General features: G+C 38.2%; 1 protein-coding gene across 4 annotated transcripts in view; it reads left to right on the forward strand.

Moving 5' to 3' along the window:
* The window catches only part of FAM135A (family with sequence similarity 135 member A), a 90385-nt gene that overhangs the window by 33276 nt on the left and 39875 nt on the right, over positions 1-17234 (forward strand). For all 4 annotated transcript variants that reach the window (XM_065631097.1, XM_065631099.1, XM_065631100.1 and 1 more), the window contains 6 exons: positions 8305-8384; positions 12495-12634; positions 12751-12821; positions 13143-13316; positions 15873-15999; positions 16392-16545. In XM_065631097.1, the coding sequence (XP_065487169.1) occupies positions 8305-8384; positions 12495-12634; positions 12751-12821; positions 13143-13316; positions 15873-15999; positions 16392-16545 (746 nt within the window). The remainder of the gene's footprint in view (positions 1-8304; positions 8385-12494; positions 12635-12750; positions 12822-13142; positions 13317-15872; positions 16000-16391; positions 16546-17234) is intronic.

Consider the following 17234-nt stretch of genomic DNA (forward strand, 5'->3'; position numbering starts at 1 on the left):
TTATCATATAAGGGAATACAGGAAACCATTAACCCTGAAGATGAGTTTCACAGAGCTGTTACAATCTAAAGATGCAAGGTAATTTCGTATGATTTTCTTTCTTGTTCCCTTCAGTAATAACAGGAAATAAAAGAGAAACTACAATTATAAACACAGACTAGTATAACTTAAGATTTGTTTGATTAAATAAGAGCTAATCTAATACTGTATGTTTATATTGCTCTTTAAAAAAAGCAATACTTATTTGAGAGTATTCCTCTTTCAAGTTTTAAAATAAATGTTTGTAACCACTGCAGGAATTCTGCCCGAGTGTGCCTGTGGTAAGAACATGGAGAAAAGGCTTTTGTAATAATAAGGCAAAATCCCCAGCTGCATTTACTTTCCCCTCTCTCCTGTTTTATGTACTTAATCCTGTTTCATAACAAGCTGCTGTGACTTATTTGAGGTCTTAGTCTCCCAAATAATTCTCATTGAACATTTGGTCTAATAACTGTTTTGTTTATATATATCTTTAATTGTCAGAAGTAATGTGTGCCATAGACATGTGAGATACTTTTGAAAAATAATTCACTTTCAAAGACACTTGCTTTCAAATAAATAAACTTTTTTTTCTATTTCCTGTAGGTTTGCTCTTCATTTTGTTTATCTTAATAAAAAAGTTAGCCTACTGGGAAATACCTGGATTTTTCATTGAAGGGATTGATAAAAGATTTTTTTAAACAGTCTTTTGGGCGTGCTCAAGTATCTGAATTTGAATTTGGTAAATGAGATAAACCCCACAATTGTAGCAGAGTGTAATCTTGTATTGGTCCATATTAGAAGTACGTATTCCAAAGTGATTGCAAGATAAGAAACGTTTTGTGTATTCTATACCTGTATTAAATAATTCCTTGTCTAGATAAGCCCTGTAACTAGTTTGGTGGCCATTTGGTAGTCTGTGGGCCCCAGGTAGGTTTGATAGGATTAAATTTTTGTAAATGACTGCATTTCTCCTGGTGGGGAAAATTATGGAACAAGTCTAACCAATTCTCTTTTTACATTTGTCACTTCAAGAATCAGCATTTCATTGCCTGTGCTCTATTCTGTGGGGTTTTTTTTAGATTCCCTTGTTTCTGTTCCCTTACAGCTTATTTTACTCACTTTCTGATTTTCCTCTTTGTTGCTTGTTTGTGTGCCTTTGCCTTGATTGCCTTTTTACAGAATACCCGTGAGGTTACCAAATAATTCTGACTAATTTGTGGTAATATTTAAAATAGAGAATTTGTGTTCCAAGACCGTTTGAAATGCTTTAAACATCAGAAGCACACTCATATTGCCTTGAAAAGTATGTGTATGTGCTGGCATTTGTCAGTACAATGTGAAATGCTAAATATCTTTACTGGTTTCAAGATAATTTTTTATAAATCCATTAAAGAATTGGTAATGTAGGGTCTCTGCAGTAGTAAGGGGCTTTACTTGTAGGACAGAGGGGTGTTGGACAGAAATAGGAGGACATTGTCTCTCGTTGAATTCTTTCAATATTTTGCTGACTCAGCCTCTCGCCACAGCTGGAGTTTCTGTTGGTGCGGGTTTGCTGCTGAGGGAAGAGCTCTGTGGTCTGTAGAAGATCTGTAGAAGACACAGCTCTGCCAGGGTCAGCCTGACAAAGCCATTACAACAACATTGCTGCCTCCAGAGCTGTGTGTTCCTCAGGAGAGTCGCTCTTCTGTCTGTTTTTCTCACAGTTCCTCATTTTGGTGCCACGTTCCGTATTTACAGAGCGGTGCTGCATCCCCAGCTCTGTTTCCCTGTGTGTGAAATGAAGTGTGCTTGCCTGAGCCACTGCTCTGTCACCTTGGAAAAAGGAGAAGGCGAGAAGTCTTAGTGGTGGTCTACAGTGGAGCGTGTGTTTTCAACAAGGTCTTGCATTGAGTAGATCCCAAGAGCTCTTCTGAGGTTTTGCATAAGCAGGGTCACAGCTGTTGCTTCCTTTGGTGAACTGACAAATTTAGAAGCTGCCCTGCAGGTGACCCATGTGCATGTGAATTTTGGAGTCCACGATGTTCAGTGTTTGCTCATGTTAATGTGGCTGAGCGCACTGAAGTGCGCAGGGAGTGCGCTGGGATTCACGGGAGAGGAGAGGTCGGTCTCTGCCGTGCCGCTTCTGCCTCTCCTCTGCCTGGCGAGAGGCACCGCAAGAAAGTTTCACCTCAATGATGAATTCTATTATGAAGCTTTTTCAGGATGTATATTTCCCTTGGAACGTACTTTAGCTGGCAAAGTAAGTAGTTTTTCAAGTAAATGCTCATGCAGCTATCTGTAAAAGCATATACACTTTTTTATGCATGAGATTTTTTTTTTAATAATGGTTGCCCTTTATGACTACATTTGCACACATTACTGCCTGTGGTTCCATGTGAGAGCATTAAAAGTCAAATAACCTTTACTTTCCGCATTTCCTTTTTTTGTTGTTAGCAAGATACGTTCCAGTTATTGCTAAACCTACTTCTTGCTTAGATTATAAATATTGTTTTTCAACAAATGTGAGGAAAAAAACTTACTATTGCCCATCTAAATATTGATCCCAGTGAAAAAAGAAACCTGTCAGTTTTCCTGTGTGGGAGAGAATGTTCTGGCACATGTTAGATTTTTATTCTTCAAGATTTTAATGCAACTAGATGGAAAAGATTTAATCCTTCCTACAGGATGAACAATAGAGGTCTCCTCTGCCAACAGGACACCAGTAATTCTAACAACCTTTTTCAGAAGACCTCTTCCTATGAGGTGTGTAGTAAGGACACTGAGCTCCAGATATCCTTGAATCTTCTAATAGTGTGGTTGTGGATTTGATATGTAATTATACTGAGGACCAAATGGACATCAGCAAGTACACACATTTATTTACTGAAGGAGTGCACAGACACTCCATTGGTTACTTTGGCTTTGCTTCTGGATGCTGTCTCAGTAAGCATCTCAAATGTTTAGGCTAACTCGCACATTGTGAAGCAAATGCAAAGGTACCTCTTGGGGATGGATGTGGAATGTTTCAGGACAAGGCTTTTAAGCAGTGCAACTGGAGCGAGAGAGCTGGTGTTCATCCTCATGTCTGTGGCCAAGATAATTAAAAGTAAATGCTGGAAACATTTAAAGAAAGAGAGGCTCACAGATTTTCAGAGGTAGCGTTGTAGACTTTTTTTAATTCAAGTCTATGATATTAGGAATTTATAATAGGAACTGCAAGATGCTGCCTTTCTGAGAAGTGAGAAAATCAGCAATTGAGAAGTATCTTGCCTGTGTATATGCAAGAATGTGTTCCTGAGTTCAGACTCAGGGTAGCCAGGAGCTGGAATATGCTCTGTTCACAGATGTCTCTCCAACTTGTTTTGTGTACTAACTCCCGACCATATGCACTTTGTGCTGTGTTGCCTTTTGGTCACCATGTTGCAGATTGCTGACCCTGTTTTATAGGTTTCCTTCAACCTCTGTGGTCATAGACTGGTTCAGGATAGACGGGATAGCAGCATGTCGTACAGGATACCCTCATGCTGGAAGCACGTTCAGCACTCGATCCAAACCATGTTGCTTGGAGCTCTGTCCCCTCGGGTCTTGAAAGCCTCTGTGGGTGGAGATTCCACAACGTCAAGCAGTTGTAACCTGCTCATTGTCTTGACAAAATGGTGATAAAGACTCACACAAAATCTTTGTGTGGTGTCATACCTTCACCCACCGGTCAGTCTGCTGTTCACTCCACATGTGTTCCCTGCACTGCCTGGACTGTGGTGATTCACGTTACAACTCTGCTTCATTAGCTGCTGTTGTAGCCGAGGCTTTTAAAATGCCAAACTATAGTTGTGTCATCAAATATGATCCAAATGCATCTTGCTGAATTATCAGGTGGTGGTTCTGAACATCACCGCGTAATCTATCAGAGCAATTTAGCAACTACAGCATATCAGGTTCTTGCTTGTGATCCATTTCTTAATGCATTTTTTTCATCATATTGTAAATTGTAGTTCTTGGTGATATTTTTGTTATTTTTATTCTGTTTAGTGAAATACTGAGCTATCCTGCTTCAGCTAATGGAGCAAAAGAAAGGTCTTTAAACTGAGGAATGCTGCTGTTTTCATGGGTGACTAATGCGTGTTCTTACAGTATACCACTGTTCTGAATACCCTTGATTCTTCAAAAACAGGGAGAGTAGCTTTAAAGCATTTTTGTCAAAATATTTGAATTCTTTTTTATCTGAAAATTGAAACCCTTAATAGTCTGAAAATGGTGTTTTCCTCATTTAATGCAGTCACAAGAGAGATTAAGGGACAGGATTTTTTCAAATTATTCTTCAAAAAATCTTCACAAAAAATCACTACTAGTCTAAGCTTTAAGGACCCCAGCACTTTTCTGGATTCTTAATGCTAATTGCAAAGCATGATCTATTTTCTCTTTTTTTTAAAATATATTTCTGCTTTGGAAAACAGTTTTACATAAATCTTGAAATGAATGTACAGCCCCTTTCTCTGTTATCAGCAAAGCATTTTCCAGGTTGTTGTTGGAGCTGAGCAGGAGCCGGGCCGGTGCAGGGTCAGTCCAACTGTTCCCCTGTCAGGTTTCTGGGACTGCTGGTGTGTGTCAGAGGAAATGAGCTTGTTCCGAGGTTGTGCCTGTGAATCTCACTGGCTTTGCTTGAGCACAGGCCATGCCACTGAAATGTGTGTACTGTGTTCTCCATTCCTCTGGGCTTTGTGACATTTCAGCACAGACACACTGATGGACCCAAATTTTTACACCCTCTGACCAGTCGTAGTACTAAGCCTGCAACTGCCTGGTTAGATCTACACGTGCCACCTCTTGGGAGGTGCTGGACTGGGATTTGGAAGCTTTGGTAGACCTGGGCAACGTTGTCTGTTTGGGCACATTTGCCATACCATCGGTGGCATGTTCTGTAGCATTGTTATTTATTGTCTGGGATTTTCCACTTTCCAGGATACCTTCATTCTCTTGTTACGTAAGATGATGGAGAGCTGATTGTATTCAGATCTTGTTTACAGAGTATTTTAAGGATATTTGGGATAATTGAATGTGATAGGTGAGGAACAAGTCCTTGATGCTGAATTGTTACGTGGAGCCCCAAGCAGATACAATAGAACAGATCAGGCTTATAGGTCAGTTGTTATATATATGAGAACTAAACAGTGTTTATGGTGCAGCTGGGAAATAATTGAAAGTGACTTGGTTTGGTGGTTGGTGGTTTTTTTTGGTTTCCTTTTTTTTTTTTTAATATATATAGAAAAAGAAGCATTGCAACACAAATTGATTAATGAGTTGAACCAGAGATGGAAGGAAGATGAGGAAGGCAGGGCCTGAGGGGAAGAGAGTGACAAGGCTTGATGCATTTTCTTGAAATTTCTGTTAAAATTTGCTGCCAAATGAGGAATGTAGATCTTAACTTCAGAAAGCGTTTCCTTTATGTATTACAAATGTAATTCCTTTGTGAATAAAGTACCCTGTTTCAGTATCGTAGCTCTTCATTTGCAGTTAGATCGTTAATATATGCAGCATTTAAAGATGAGTGGCAGTGAATAACTTGGGTAAATACTGTGGAGGAGGTTGGGGTTTTTATTTAAATATCTTGATGCAGTTAAATAATTGTTTCAAAGATCTAGGCACAAGCTTTTGAGTTAATGTTTACGTATTTGCCCTGAGCTGAACTCCTATGGGGTTTTGTTATTTATATTAACAGATAAACGTTTTATGTTATAAACTGCTTAAAGTATAAATCTGCTGAAAATTAGAGCCACCTGTCTCAAACAATACACCTTCATCTTCTCATTAGCCCCAATTAAAATGCATCAGACAGGTAAAGAGTTTATGGGATAAAGAGTAGAATATTCTGCTTTGGATTAATTGCTAGGAAATAATAATAGAAAAAGGAAGGATGTCCTAAAAACCTTTTTGTTTCACAAATTGCATTCTAAGCACGAACAGTTCTATTGATGGCTTTCTTTGAGGCCCAGATTGTAAACAGTTGTTTAATAGCATCTTTAGGGCAAACGAGTCTTATTGCATTAAGCAATAGAAATAACACATTGCACCTTTTTCTCTGTTCAGTGCTCAGTTTTTATTTTGTCTTTCATTTTAACTTGTTATGGTCCTAATTCATTAATCTATCCACATTCAATAAAGTTGTTAAGCCTTAGTTAAATTTATGCTCTGTAGAGCTGTCACATGGTTCTAAACAGGCACTGAGGATGATGCAGATTTTGACATTTTAAATTCTAAAAAAGAGACCAAATTTGGTAGAAGGTTAGAGTGAGATGAAGTAAAATGTCTGGCATGTCTCTGAACTACTGAGACATAATATTTAATATAAACCATACTAACGATTTTGCATTCTTAATACCTGAAGTAACAAGCACTAAGCTCTACAATCACAGGTAGTCATTTGGATCATGGGAAGACGCCACTTGTAGTGGTAGGATGTCAAGCTCTTCATAGATGTTTACTGTGGATCCATAAAATGACAGTGTAAAACTGGGGTTGGTGGAAAGTATCTCCTTGCTGAGGCTGTTACATGTTATAATCTATCTTGTGTCCTCAGTAGAGATGCAAAGTGTAACTGATTGAATGATGGAAGTTGCATTTGACCCAGAGAAATGAAGTACATTCGTGTACTAGATTGCATCCTCCTGGATTAATGTCAAAAGATCTCTCTTAATCTTCTCAATTCCTTACACTCTTGGAGAAGATGTCAGGGAAAGCTTAATGTTACATTATTTTTTTCTTAGTCCAATATCAAATGAATTCATTTACTGTTTATGAATCCGTAAAGGAATGTACATGGAATCACGTTTGACCTGTGGGTTTCTAAAAACAAAATACGTAATTATTAGTTTGCAATAGGCTAAGTTTTATTCGATTTTTTGAAAGGTAGGAATAATTTTGCTGCCATCTCTTATCTCTAGCAATATCCTTCATTCATTGGGTATCTTCTGTTATAAAGCATTCTTTGACACATGGTTTTGACCAGACTAAAGCTGACTTTTTAATTTTGTGGAAGGATTAAATTAAGAAATTTTTGTTGGTTGATTGTTAGGCTAGTACACAGTTGCGTCAGTTGCTAGCAAAGTCCTGGATGGTTAGTTTTAGTTGAAGTGTTAGAAGCCAAAATCAGAACACCACAACAGATTAGATTAGAGTAGTTCAGATTTGGATGGTGGGGATGATGAAGATGAGCCATAAAACTGTGAGTGAGTGTACACCATGATTGGAATACAAAGGGTAAATTGCGTACTCATAAGGGCATTTAAGACCATGCTGCTGCCTTAAATGGCATTTTCATCTTCCTGCTCTCTACTTGAGAATGAATGTTCTTGCTTCCTCCCTCCCTTCTGTTGGTGTGTTTGTGGAGCTGTGTGGTAGATCACATCAGCCCACTGAGGAGCTGAAGCTAACCCCTTCAAACAAAAATAAATTAACTGAAATGGGATGAGATGGAGAGAATGTGTCATCTAAGTGGATTTATGGGTGCTTGTGTTGTGTAGAGAGTTCCATAAAATCAGTATGGATGACTGGGATTTCATAGATAACAATCAAAGTTGGAAGGAGTATGGAACAGAATAGGGTTACAAGCTGTTTAAAGATGAGGGCAGAGATGCAGAAAACAAAGACTATGGTTTAGTGGGTTTTATTTTTGTTGTTGTTGTTATTATTATTTTAATTTTAGGCTTTAAACCTGTAGTTCCTGCCTTTGACAGCATAAAGGCAACGGTACTATGTACTGTCATATTCTGCTTAGTGTGACCCTTTATTTGCATTTTTGAATCTCTGGTGGCCAGAAGCAATGTAGAGAGTGTCTGGTACGTGGCGTGTTTTCTGGGGACCCTGGTGGGGGTCGTGCTGCAGTTTCACAAATAGCTCCTTCAGCTGCAGAACTGGCTCTAGCAGTCCTGTAGATGTGCTGCATGGTGGGTCTTTCTGAGATGGTTGTAGTGTAGCTGACAATCCTGATTTTTTCATTCTTATTCGGTTTTCCAGCATAGTTTACCATGTATCTCCACATACATTTGCCCCAACACTGTGGGACATGGAAAGAATAGCTCTGTGTTGAGGCTTCCTTCTTTTATTCTTGTGTTTGGCTGCTGCTCTGGTTAATGATCAAGAAAAAAACCCAACAGGATGAAGAGTGAAAATAAGACACTTAAGAGCTTCATAGGCCTCTGTGCCCTGTTCCTCCTTCCCACTCTCTGTTCCTGCCTTTGTGATTGTTTGTATATGGTAAATGAGATGTACAGTACTTCATGTGTTGCAAATCCATGTCTTTTGCTTTAGCTTTTACCAGATTCGTGCATCTATGAAAATTCCTCCAAGAATTCCACACAAATTGGAAGCTAGCTTGTTACATGCAGCTGGTAAGTGCAAAAACTTTTAGTAAATGAGGTCATTATCTTGCTGCTAATTAAGGGAGCATGCTTTTTGTCTTATATTGTTACATCTAATATAAAAGGTTTTTAAATTTTGTTATTAACACGATAAAAACATAAGTTGTTTCATGATGACCTGCTGAAAAACTAACCTGTTCTTAGCGATGAGACTTAAAAGTTGATTACAGAATTTGTGTTACTGTTTTTCTTCTGTTAGTTCCATTTCCTGGTAGCAAAACATGTAGGTTCCTTTATATTAGTGTCTTCTGTTTTTTCCCTTGACCTGTTCAGTTTTCTCCATGTTTCAGGCTAAGGCGACAAAAGGCAGATCTCATTTAAGTAGATATCCTCAAAGTAGTGGAGAACTTCAGATACAGACTCTTATGCAGACTGCATTTTTTTTCCAAAAAGAAGACTCTGAAAAGATCCAGTCTTGCTGGTTTCAAAGTTGCTCTCTTACTGTATTTTGGCAACACTGAAAATTGATTTAACCTCCTGAACAGAATTACCCACTCCATCATCTTTTTTTCTTTTTTTTTCTTTGGTTTCTTTGTCCAGGCAAACTGAACCTGGAGACACCTGTTGTGTACTCTTACTTCTGCAAAGCCGACACCTCAGCATTCTGTAAAAACATGAAAAGCAAAAAACGAATTAAGTTTTCAAATGTCAGGTGGAATTCTAGGAATTGCAAGGAAGAAAAATTACTGCAGTCTGAGAAAATGTGATATGAGATTACTGAAACCTGAATTTTTGAGGCTATTTTAAAATTAACTCTGGGTAGAGCAACAATGTGGATACTGCATTTTAGTCATGCTTCCTGAATATTTCTTGGATTTGTGTGAAATAAATAATTCTTAAGAATCAAGATTATTCCACTTCAAAAGCAAAGTTTAGTATGGGTTAGGGAATTTAGCTCAGCTAAACTGATCCTTTAGTAACCAATAACTTTTTAAATAGTGTCACTTAATGCTATGTTTAATATCACTGAAAAAGAAGTTTTTCCATTTCATGGTATATTTTAGAATGGTCTTCGGTTGTTTTTCTTCAGAAAGCTGCGATCTTGTTTGTAAACTGTGACGTGTGTTAGCTCCTTTGTCTCTCATTATCAGGCACAGAGGATGTAAATATTAGGACTGCAATTTGTTGTGAGTTTAGATCAGCAGTGCTATTAAAAAAAGAAAAAATCAGCCTGTGATCGCTTCTGGCCATTCCTTCCTGTCATGTTGCTCTGCTGATGTGTCTGATTGAGCCTGGGAACTCAACTGGGGAACTCATTCAGCTGACAAGCAGCTGTTTTACAAAAGCCCAAACCCCTCCAAACTCAAAAAGTGGGGTCCTTTTCAGATCAGGCTCTCAGTTTGGTTTGTTAGGTAGTTGCTGATAATGTTTGTGCCACAACAGAGTGAAGGGTGCGAGCTGATCAATGAAAGGGTGTTAGTTTGTCCTTGTGGATGTGATAGTGCTTGGCCTGGCTGAGGACCTCTGCCTTCCATTCCTTTCAGCTGCTTCTGAATTAGCAGAGCTGGATGCTGTAGCTGTAACTCACAGCTGTCCTGCTCAAGGTGGTGGAATAGCCGATGCTGGTTACTGAGACTGACGTTATTTGTAGAAAACAACTGCTATTAGGCTACGTGTGCACTGGTGCTAAGAGGGTTGACCCCACCATCTGAAAGTTTCTGAGGCTGTACAGGGGCCCTCAGCGCTCACTCTTGAGTATGACATCCTGTATTGGTCAGGTACTTCTCCCTATACTTCTCCATCTCTTATGCTGTCTTTCTCATACCTACCTGTTCTAAATAGTATTCCTTTTGACAGTGCCATGGTTTTCTCACTCCAGTCTGAGTCATTTTGCCTACTTCTAGCTCTCTTTAGCCTCTGCAGAAGTCACCTGCGGGTTCCTTACCTGAGCTGTGTGTTTTCCCTTCTCCCACAGACTGTTCGTTTGATCTGTCTCTTCCTTTTGTTTCCCTGCGTCAAATATATAGGCTCAGTTTTGCCCTTCTTCCTGTTCCTTTGCATCTCCTTCCACACCTTGCCCAGCCCTTCCCAGCTCTTCATGAGGTCCTGTGATAATTTAAATTCTGTTTCCACCTATTTTTATTTCCCATGTCTTTTAGTAATTCAGTAGAATTGCTCAGGACCCAGAACAAGTGTTATTACAGATGTGGTGGGATAAGCCACTTGCTTTAGCTCCAGCCTTACGAAGGTCTTGTGGCATTCTCGTAATTCGAAGGGAGACGTAGTCATGTTCTAGAAAGTTAAAAGAAAAACGTATGTAATTCTAGCCTATATGAGGTCGTTTCAGCTTTGAGGATGTTCTGAATTCCTACTTCTATCAGAAACTTGTGGCTGGTTTTCAGAAAAAAAAAAAGGGAAAAAAAAAGGCAGGTTAGAAATGAGATGTCCATTTTTACAATGCAGGAATAAATTCCCACTCTTTTTCCTCTTTGCTGAGATGGCTTTTTGTGTGGATAGAAGCCTAGAAATAGTCTTGGCCAGTCAGTGAATAGTTGGCTTAACAGATAGTAGTTTTGCCTTGTTAACTTCAGGTTTGTGAGACCTTGCTCCCCCCGTAGACGTGGCTCAGCCTTTTCCTGGTGTCAGCTTTTCCTCTTGGACTCCCCTCTCTCACTTCTAAGGGGCCGTTTCATCTTACACTGGAGTCAGCAGAACTGAGGGCTGTAATGCGGAGTTGGACGCTACGTAGGAAGTGGGACCTCGGCCACGTGTCTTCTTTTGTATCAGCTGGAGTGGGAGATCCCTTCTGCTGATGCTGTGCGGTTATATCAGATTACGTGTCATGTGAAACTGTACCTGTTCTGCCCTTCACCTGGAACTGATGATGGATATAAGCTGAAAGTGGCATTATATATAGGGGAATTAGTCTTTAATGATTCAACCTTTGGAGGCATATTTTTTCCAGGGCACCTAAATCGATGACAGGTATGGAAGCTTTTCAGCAAAAGCCAGTATTTTGACTTGTTTCTAGTTTCTGAAGGGAAGTCGAGCTAAGATGTTATGAAGATTATAGAGTAGGAATATTTGCCAAGTGCAGTGATTTTTCTGAGAGGTCTGTAGATGCCAAATATAAAGTAAAAACTTTGCAGATATTTTTTTTTTCTTTTGTGGATTCGTTTAAAGTAATTTGTTAAGAAAAATCAAATGAATTTTAAAAAATGTTTTATACCCTCATTTATACAAATTCTAAGACTTGGTGTTCTGGAAGAGGTTAATGTTACTGGGCCTGTTTGTAGAGGAAGAATAAGAAAGTGTCTGTTTTTCTGTTACTTTTGTTCTTCGAAGTTCCATCTTCTGTTATGTGTTGTTTCACAGGATACTGCCCATCATAGTATTTCCTATATGATAATCTCTTGCTATTATGCTAAGGAGTTCCTCAAGAACTGTTTTAAACCATTCCCTTTCTCATTTCTTCTACAAGTCTTTCAACCTTTTTTTGTTTGTTTGTTTGGTTTGTTTTTTTAAAGAATTCCCTGACCATTTATCACACTTTTCTGAACTCTTTTTGATGAGCAGCCTCTAAACTGAATGCAGAAGTGTCATATTGAATGAGAAGTCTGAGGTTCAGGTGATACACTTGGCACTGGTCTGACCAGAGTAGTATGCACTATCTGGAAGGAAGGAACAAACCACCTCTGTTCTTGATGAAGTCAGTGGAGTGATACTTGTCATTTTAACCTCTTTGCCTCATCTATAGGTAGTTAACAGTTCTCAGTGTGGTTAAACCTTGCAAATCAACATGAATGCTGGATGAAACAAAGACAGATTTCAGGATTTCTATTAGAATTTTTGATGCCTAGAATGTCTTATTCCAGTTTGGAACAAAGCAAAAATTCTTCAGTCTAGAACTCATACTAAAAGCAAATTACATTAAAAATATTGATACAGTATTTCTTTGAAACAAAATATGCTCCTTTAAACTCCAGCAGTTGCTGACTGGAATGGAAAGTGCTGATTTTGTTGGTGTTACAGTTTTAATAGTGGTCATGAAACTGATAGGAATGATAGTTCCACTTACTAGCTGCTCTGGGGTTTCCAGATTCTATGCCAATTACATTAATGCTGGTTTCTCTTTTTCAGGTGCAGATCTTGCCTTTCCTGCTTCAATCCATGATAATATAGTTTGCAGTAAAACATTTCAGATTCTTTACAAAAATGAGGAAGTTTCTGTGAACGATGTGATGATTTTCAAAATAAAAATGCTGTTAGATGAAAGGAAGGTAACCTGCCATTCAACTTTACTATATACAGATAACTAAGTCTTCATTAAGTACTGTTTGGATTAGTATAAATAAGGGACCTGAAAAGTTTTCATGCTTCTACAATTTCTTCTTAGATTGAGGAGTCTCTTAATGAAATGAATTTTCTGCTGACATTAGATCTACACTTCACGGATACAGACTATTCGTAAGTTTAAATAGAGAAGATTTTATTAAAGCAACAATATATGTTAACTTTTTAAACTGATTAAATCTGTATTATATATGGACATAGTGTGTTTGTATTAGACATATATGAGGGTAGAAAAAGAAATCCAACTCAAGTCCATTAAGATTTCATAACTGGTTTGTCTCATTCTGATGGTTTTTTCATTTTTTTTTTCCTGGGGGAGATGTCATTGTATTCCAAAGTTTAGACCTATGTTAAATGGCTATCTATTTTAGTTATTAATAACTTGCACTTTAAATATGATTGTTTTAATTGTATGTTGTTTTAATTTCTTTTTAGACCAGACGACCTGAGCACACTACAGCCAATTAGTAGCCGAACTTTGAAGTTGCACTTTAACTTACACCGGGGCCTTCATCATTATGTTAATGTTATGTTTGATTACTTCCACCTTTCTGTCATATCGGTTATAGTCCATGCTTCTTTAGTTGCTCTACATCAGCCATTGATAAGGTAATCCCTTGTTAGTAAAATGCAAATAAATTATTGAGTGTCCAAATGGAAATGTTATACAAATAGGATACTTAGGAAAGAGCTAAATCTATGGCAAATGTAGTTTTCTTTATGATGATTTTGGAATTCAGGGCCCAGAGGGATGAGAAACTTCTTGTTTTCAAAGTTACCTGAAACAAATTTTGAGTTTGTTTTTGTTAGAAATAAGAGTATGTAATGTAGAAGAGAGATATACCCAAGACCAGAGAAGAGGAGGAATGCATCAATATCTATATTTATACATGTGTATTTATATGTATAAATATGTATATGTTTTCTTAATCAGGAAAATCTGCTGCTCACTCTCATTAGTGATAGAAATAGTTGCCATTAGTACAAACAGGGCATCTTCTCTTAGCTATCTTCACAGTTTTCTGTTACTGCTGTAATGGCAGTGACGTCTGCAAATGCTTTTAACATTTTCTAAAGTAAGTGGAACTGAGGAATTTCATTTTCTCTTTGAAAAAGCTGTTTGCCTAATTTTTACTGAAGCCTTTTTATTTCATCGACTTGTGTCACCCTTTGCAATCTCTGTTTACCTCACTTCTCTCTTGAAAGTAAAGTGTGAAAAAGGGCCATACAGTCAGTCACACATACGAAGTGTTCTTTCCACAGCTTTTTCTTTATCTTTCTTCTATCTATCCTTCACGTACTCCGTGCTACTTCCCTCAAGTTTCTTTGTATACAAATTCAGGCTGTGCCATAAACTTCCAAACCTTTAGGTTAAGGTATTCCCGCTGCTTGTACCTGTCTTCACGTCATGGAAAGCAATGTCTCTGTGTGTGAGGCAGCTGTTCTGTGCAGTAGGACTGTGCTGGTTTGGAGGCTTCAACTGGCTTTTTTTCTTTTTTGCCTCTCCAAGTTGGATTGTTTTGGTGATGTGTTTTAGGTGTGGTTATATAGTAACTGAACCCGGTCATCTGAAGGGATGGTGCAGCGTTATTTGGGAGAGGAACAAGTAGTGAGGACGTGGGAATTACCTTAAGCTAGTAGTATTGTTGAAGACTTCATTTGATAAAATAATGCACTTAAAGTAGCAGCATGTATGTAAAATGTAAGTTGTCACACCGTACCGCAAGTGAAATTCGAGTGTTTCTCCTGTATTAATTCCATAGCTAGTTTAAACTTCATTGTGAGAACACGAAAAACAGGTTTTGTTACTAATTTTCAACCAGAAATGTGTTTGTCCCTGGTGACTTTTAGAAGGTTGCAGAAAATCTGAGGTTTTTCATACAATTTATCATCTGTTTCTGGCTTTTCAAGTGATGATACAATAGTGCTGTATTTTAAACCTCAACTTGATATAGCTTGTGTAAGGAGCTATTAAAACAAAACAGCAACTTCCATGCTGCTTTGGTTATCTTCAGAATAGAATGTTACTTGTGTCCATAAAGTTATTTTAAGGATCCAAGTTGTCCTTTAAATCAGTTTGGGGTGGGGAGAGGAAGAAACTTTTGAATTTACAGTGTTTTATTTCAGTTGCGCTATCCCATATTGTCATACTTAGGAAATACTTTATAGCTGCTATATCCCGCTTGTTTTTCTGGAGCATCTCTTCCTGAAAAACCTGAACATTTCAGGCTTCACTCCCCTTCCTTCTTTGGGCTTTCCTGGGTGACAGTTTGCTCCTCTGTTTGGGTCACGTTCACATTATTGGCATCCCATCCATTCCTAGGGGGTGGTTTTTTGAGTGTTGTCATTTTCAGAGCAGCACGCAGGTTCTCCTCTCAGGAACAACCAGTATTAACACTTTCCTTCAAAGAGAGGAGATAATTCTGCTTGGTGACAGCCCTGGAGTCCTGTACAATCCACTCGTTTTATTAACCTGTCATTGCTTATTTCTGCCCATTATCTAAAAGGCCCCACTTTCCGCATTCATTCATCTCTAATTGATTTTTCCCAGCTCTGTGTCCTCACAAGGCACTGTTGTAGGATGCTCTGTTCTCCCAGGCATTCAAGGTGGGCTTTCCTCTTCCCTAGGCAGAGGTCAGGCATCCCTTAGTAACACAGCGACAGCAGTTTGTGCGACAGCTTTCCAGCTGCTTGCTACAGTAAAGTCAGCTGAAAGCGATTGCCTCATACCTGTTACAGTTCAAAATTAATCCGTATGGCTTAAACTTTCAGGAATATTGTTTAAACTAGTTGAGGTTTGCATTGGAAATAATGAGGAAGAGCTTCCACAATCTGGCACAGTCTGCTGACCTTCACGGTGAGAGATAGCAACAGAACCACTGAGGGTAATAATTTCTTAAATTTCGGCAACTAGCCGGAGATGGGCGTTGAAGAGAACTGCTGGAGAACACTGTTTCCCTAGCGCAGCGCCAAAGACTGGCTGAGGTATTTGAGCCATCCCAAAGGGCTTTAAAAGGGCAGCCCACCATGCCAGGAGCTTCCAGGTTATTACTGAGAGTCCTTGTTTCTGCTGCTTTTCAAGACAAATCAAGAATTTGTTTTAATGACAGTAGATTTGTGACACATAGTATGTTCAAATTATCAGTTAATTTGTGCTCTTTGCAGTTTTCCACGCCCAGCGAAGAATACATGGTTGAACCGGAATGCACCAGCACAAAACAGAGACTCTGTGGTTCCTTCTCTTGAAAGTGTGGTCTTTGGCAATAACTACACAAAACAGTTATCAGCAGATGTAAGAATGTATCACTATAACATTTTATTTTTGTTTTGTTGGGCAGTGTTAATTTTACCTTTTCTGCAGAAATATTACTTGATAAAGAATGAACTTTCTTGTACTTACGGCAGTGTGCCACATGATACGGGAAATGAGACAAATGATTCCAAAAGGCTATGTTACATGCTTCAGGAACACGCAGATGGAAAGCTTACAATATTTAGTGTTTAACCTTGTTTTTAAGATATTGCAATCCATTGAGAATCGCAAAAATATGGATGAGGTTTGCGAAAAGAGACTGTTTATTTATCTGTCTTTTTAGTTATTCTGTAACACTCCATTTACTGCACAAAATTAATATGTACCTCTTTTGGTCTTTTTGTTTGGTTGTTTTTTGTTTTTTTTTTTAGGGGTGCAGTTTTGTTGTTTCAGAGTCTTTCCTCAGCCATGCCTATAATTTCCACTATACACTTTGTGCCAGTTTGCTGCTTGCTTTCAAAGGGTTACACAGCTATTTCATTATGATAACAAAGGAGCTCCCCTCTTCTCACCGAATTGAACTGGGTATGTTGAATTTAATAAAATGCATCACTTTCCTGTCTATGCTTATTAAAAATACCCCTCTTCTAGATTAAACTGGCATAAATTTCATACATCTTGTATATGTAGCATCTTTTTGCTCAAACTGAGCTGGAATTTAATATCTCAAGGAAAACAAGTAGCACCGTTGCATTACTAATAAAATGAGGAGATAACAGCCTGAATTTATGCAAATATATTTCTTCTTGTTGGTCTTGATTTGCCCTGGTATTTGAAATCACTGTATTTAGTGGTAAGAAAGTTAGAGAAACTCTTGATCCAAGTAGCATGCTGTGCTTGGTTGTTTTTTATAAGGCAACATTGTATATTTCCATAAAAATTGGACCTCTGTAAGCTTTGATTTGAGAAGACTATCACAATGGGAACTTATTTGAAAAAAGACCTACAAGAAGAAATTGCTGCTGACTCAATTTCTAGTGTAACTTTTTAAACAGACTTAGTTACCTAAGACTTAGGAAAAGATCTGAATAGGCAAGAACAGTTTCTGTAAAACTGAGTAGTTACAATATGCTCTCAGAGAAGATATTTCTTTAATAAAGTTAAAATCAAACTCTTACAGGACAGTCTAACAGAAAGAAATTTAAGTTGTATGTCAAGGAAGACTTCTAGTAACTGCATTTGATAAAAGTAACTGTGAAAATGTTACATGAAAT

The sequence above is a fragment of the Caloenas nicobarica genome, chromosome 3, assembly GCF_036013445.1.
Source record: "Caloenas nicobarica isolate bCalNic1 chromosome 3, bCalNic1.hap1, whole genome shotgun sequence".
NCBI classification, from domain to species: Eukaryota; Metazoa; Chordata; class Aves; order Columbiformes; family Columbidae; genus Caloenas; species Caloenas nicobarica.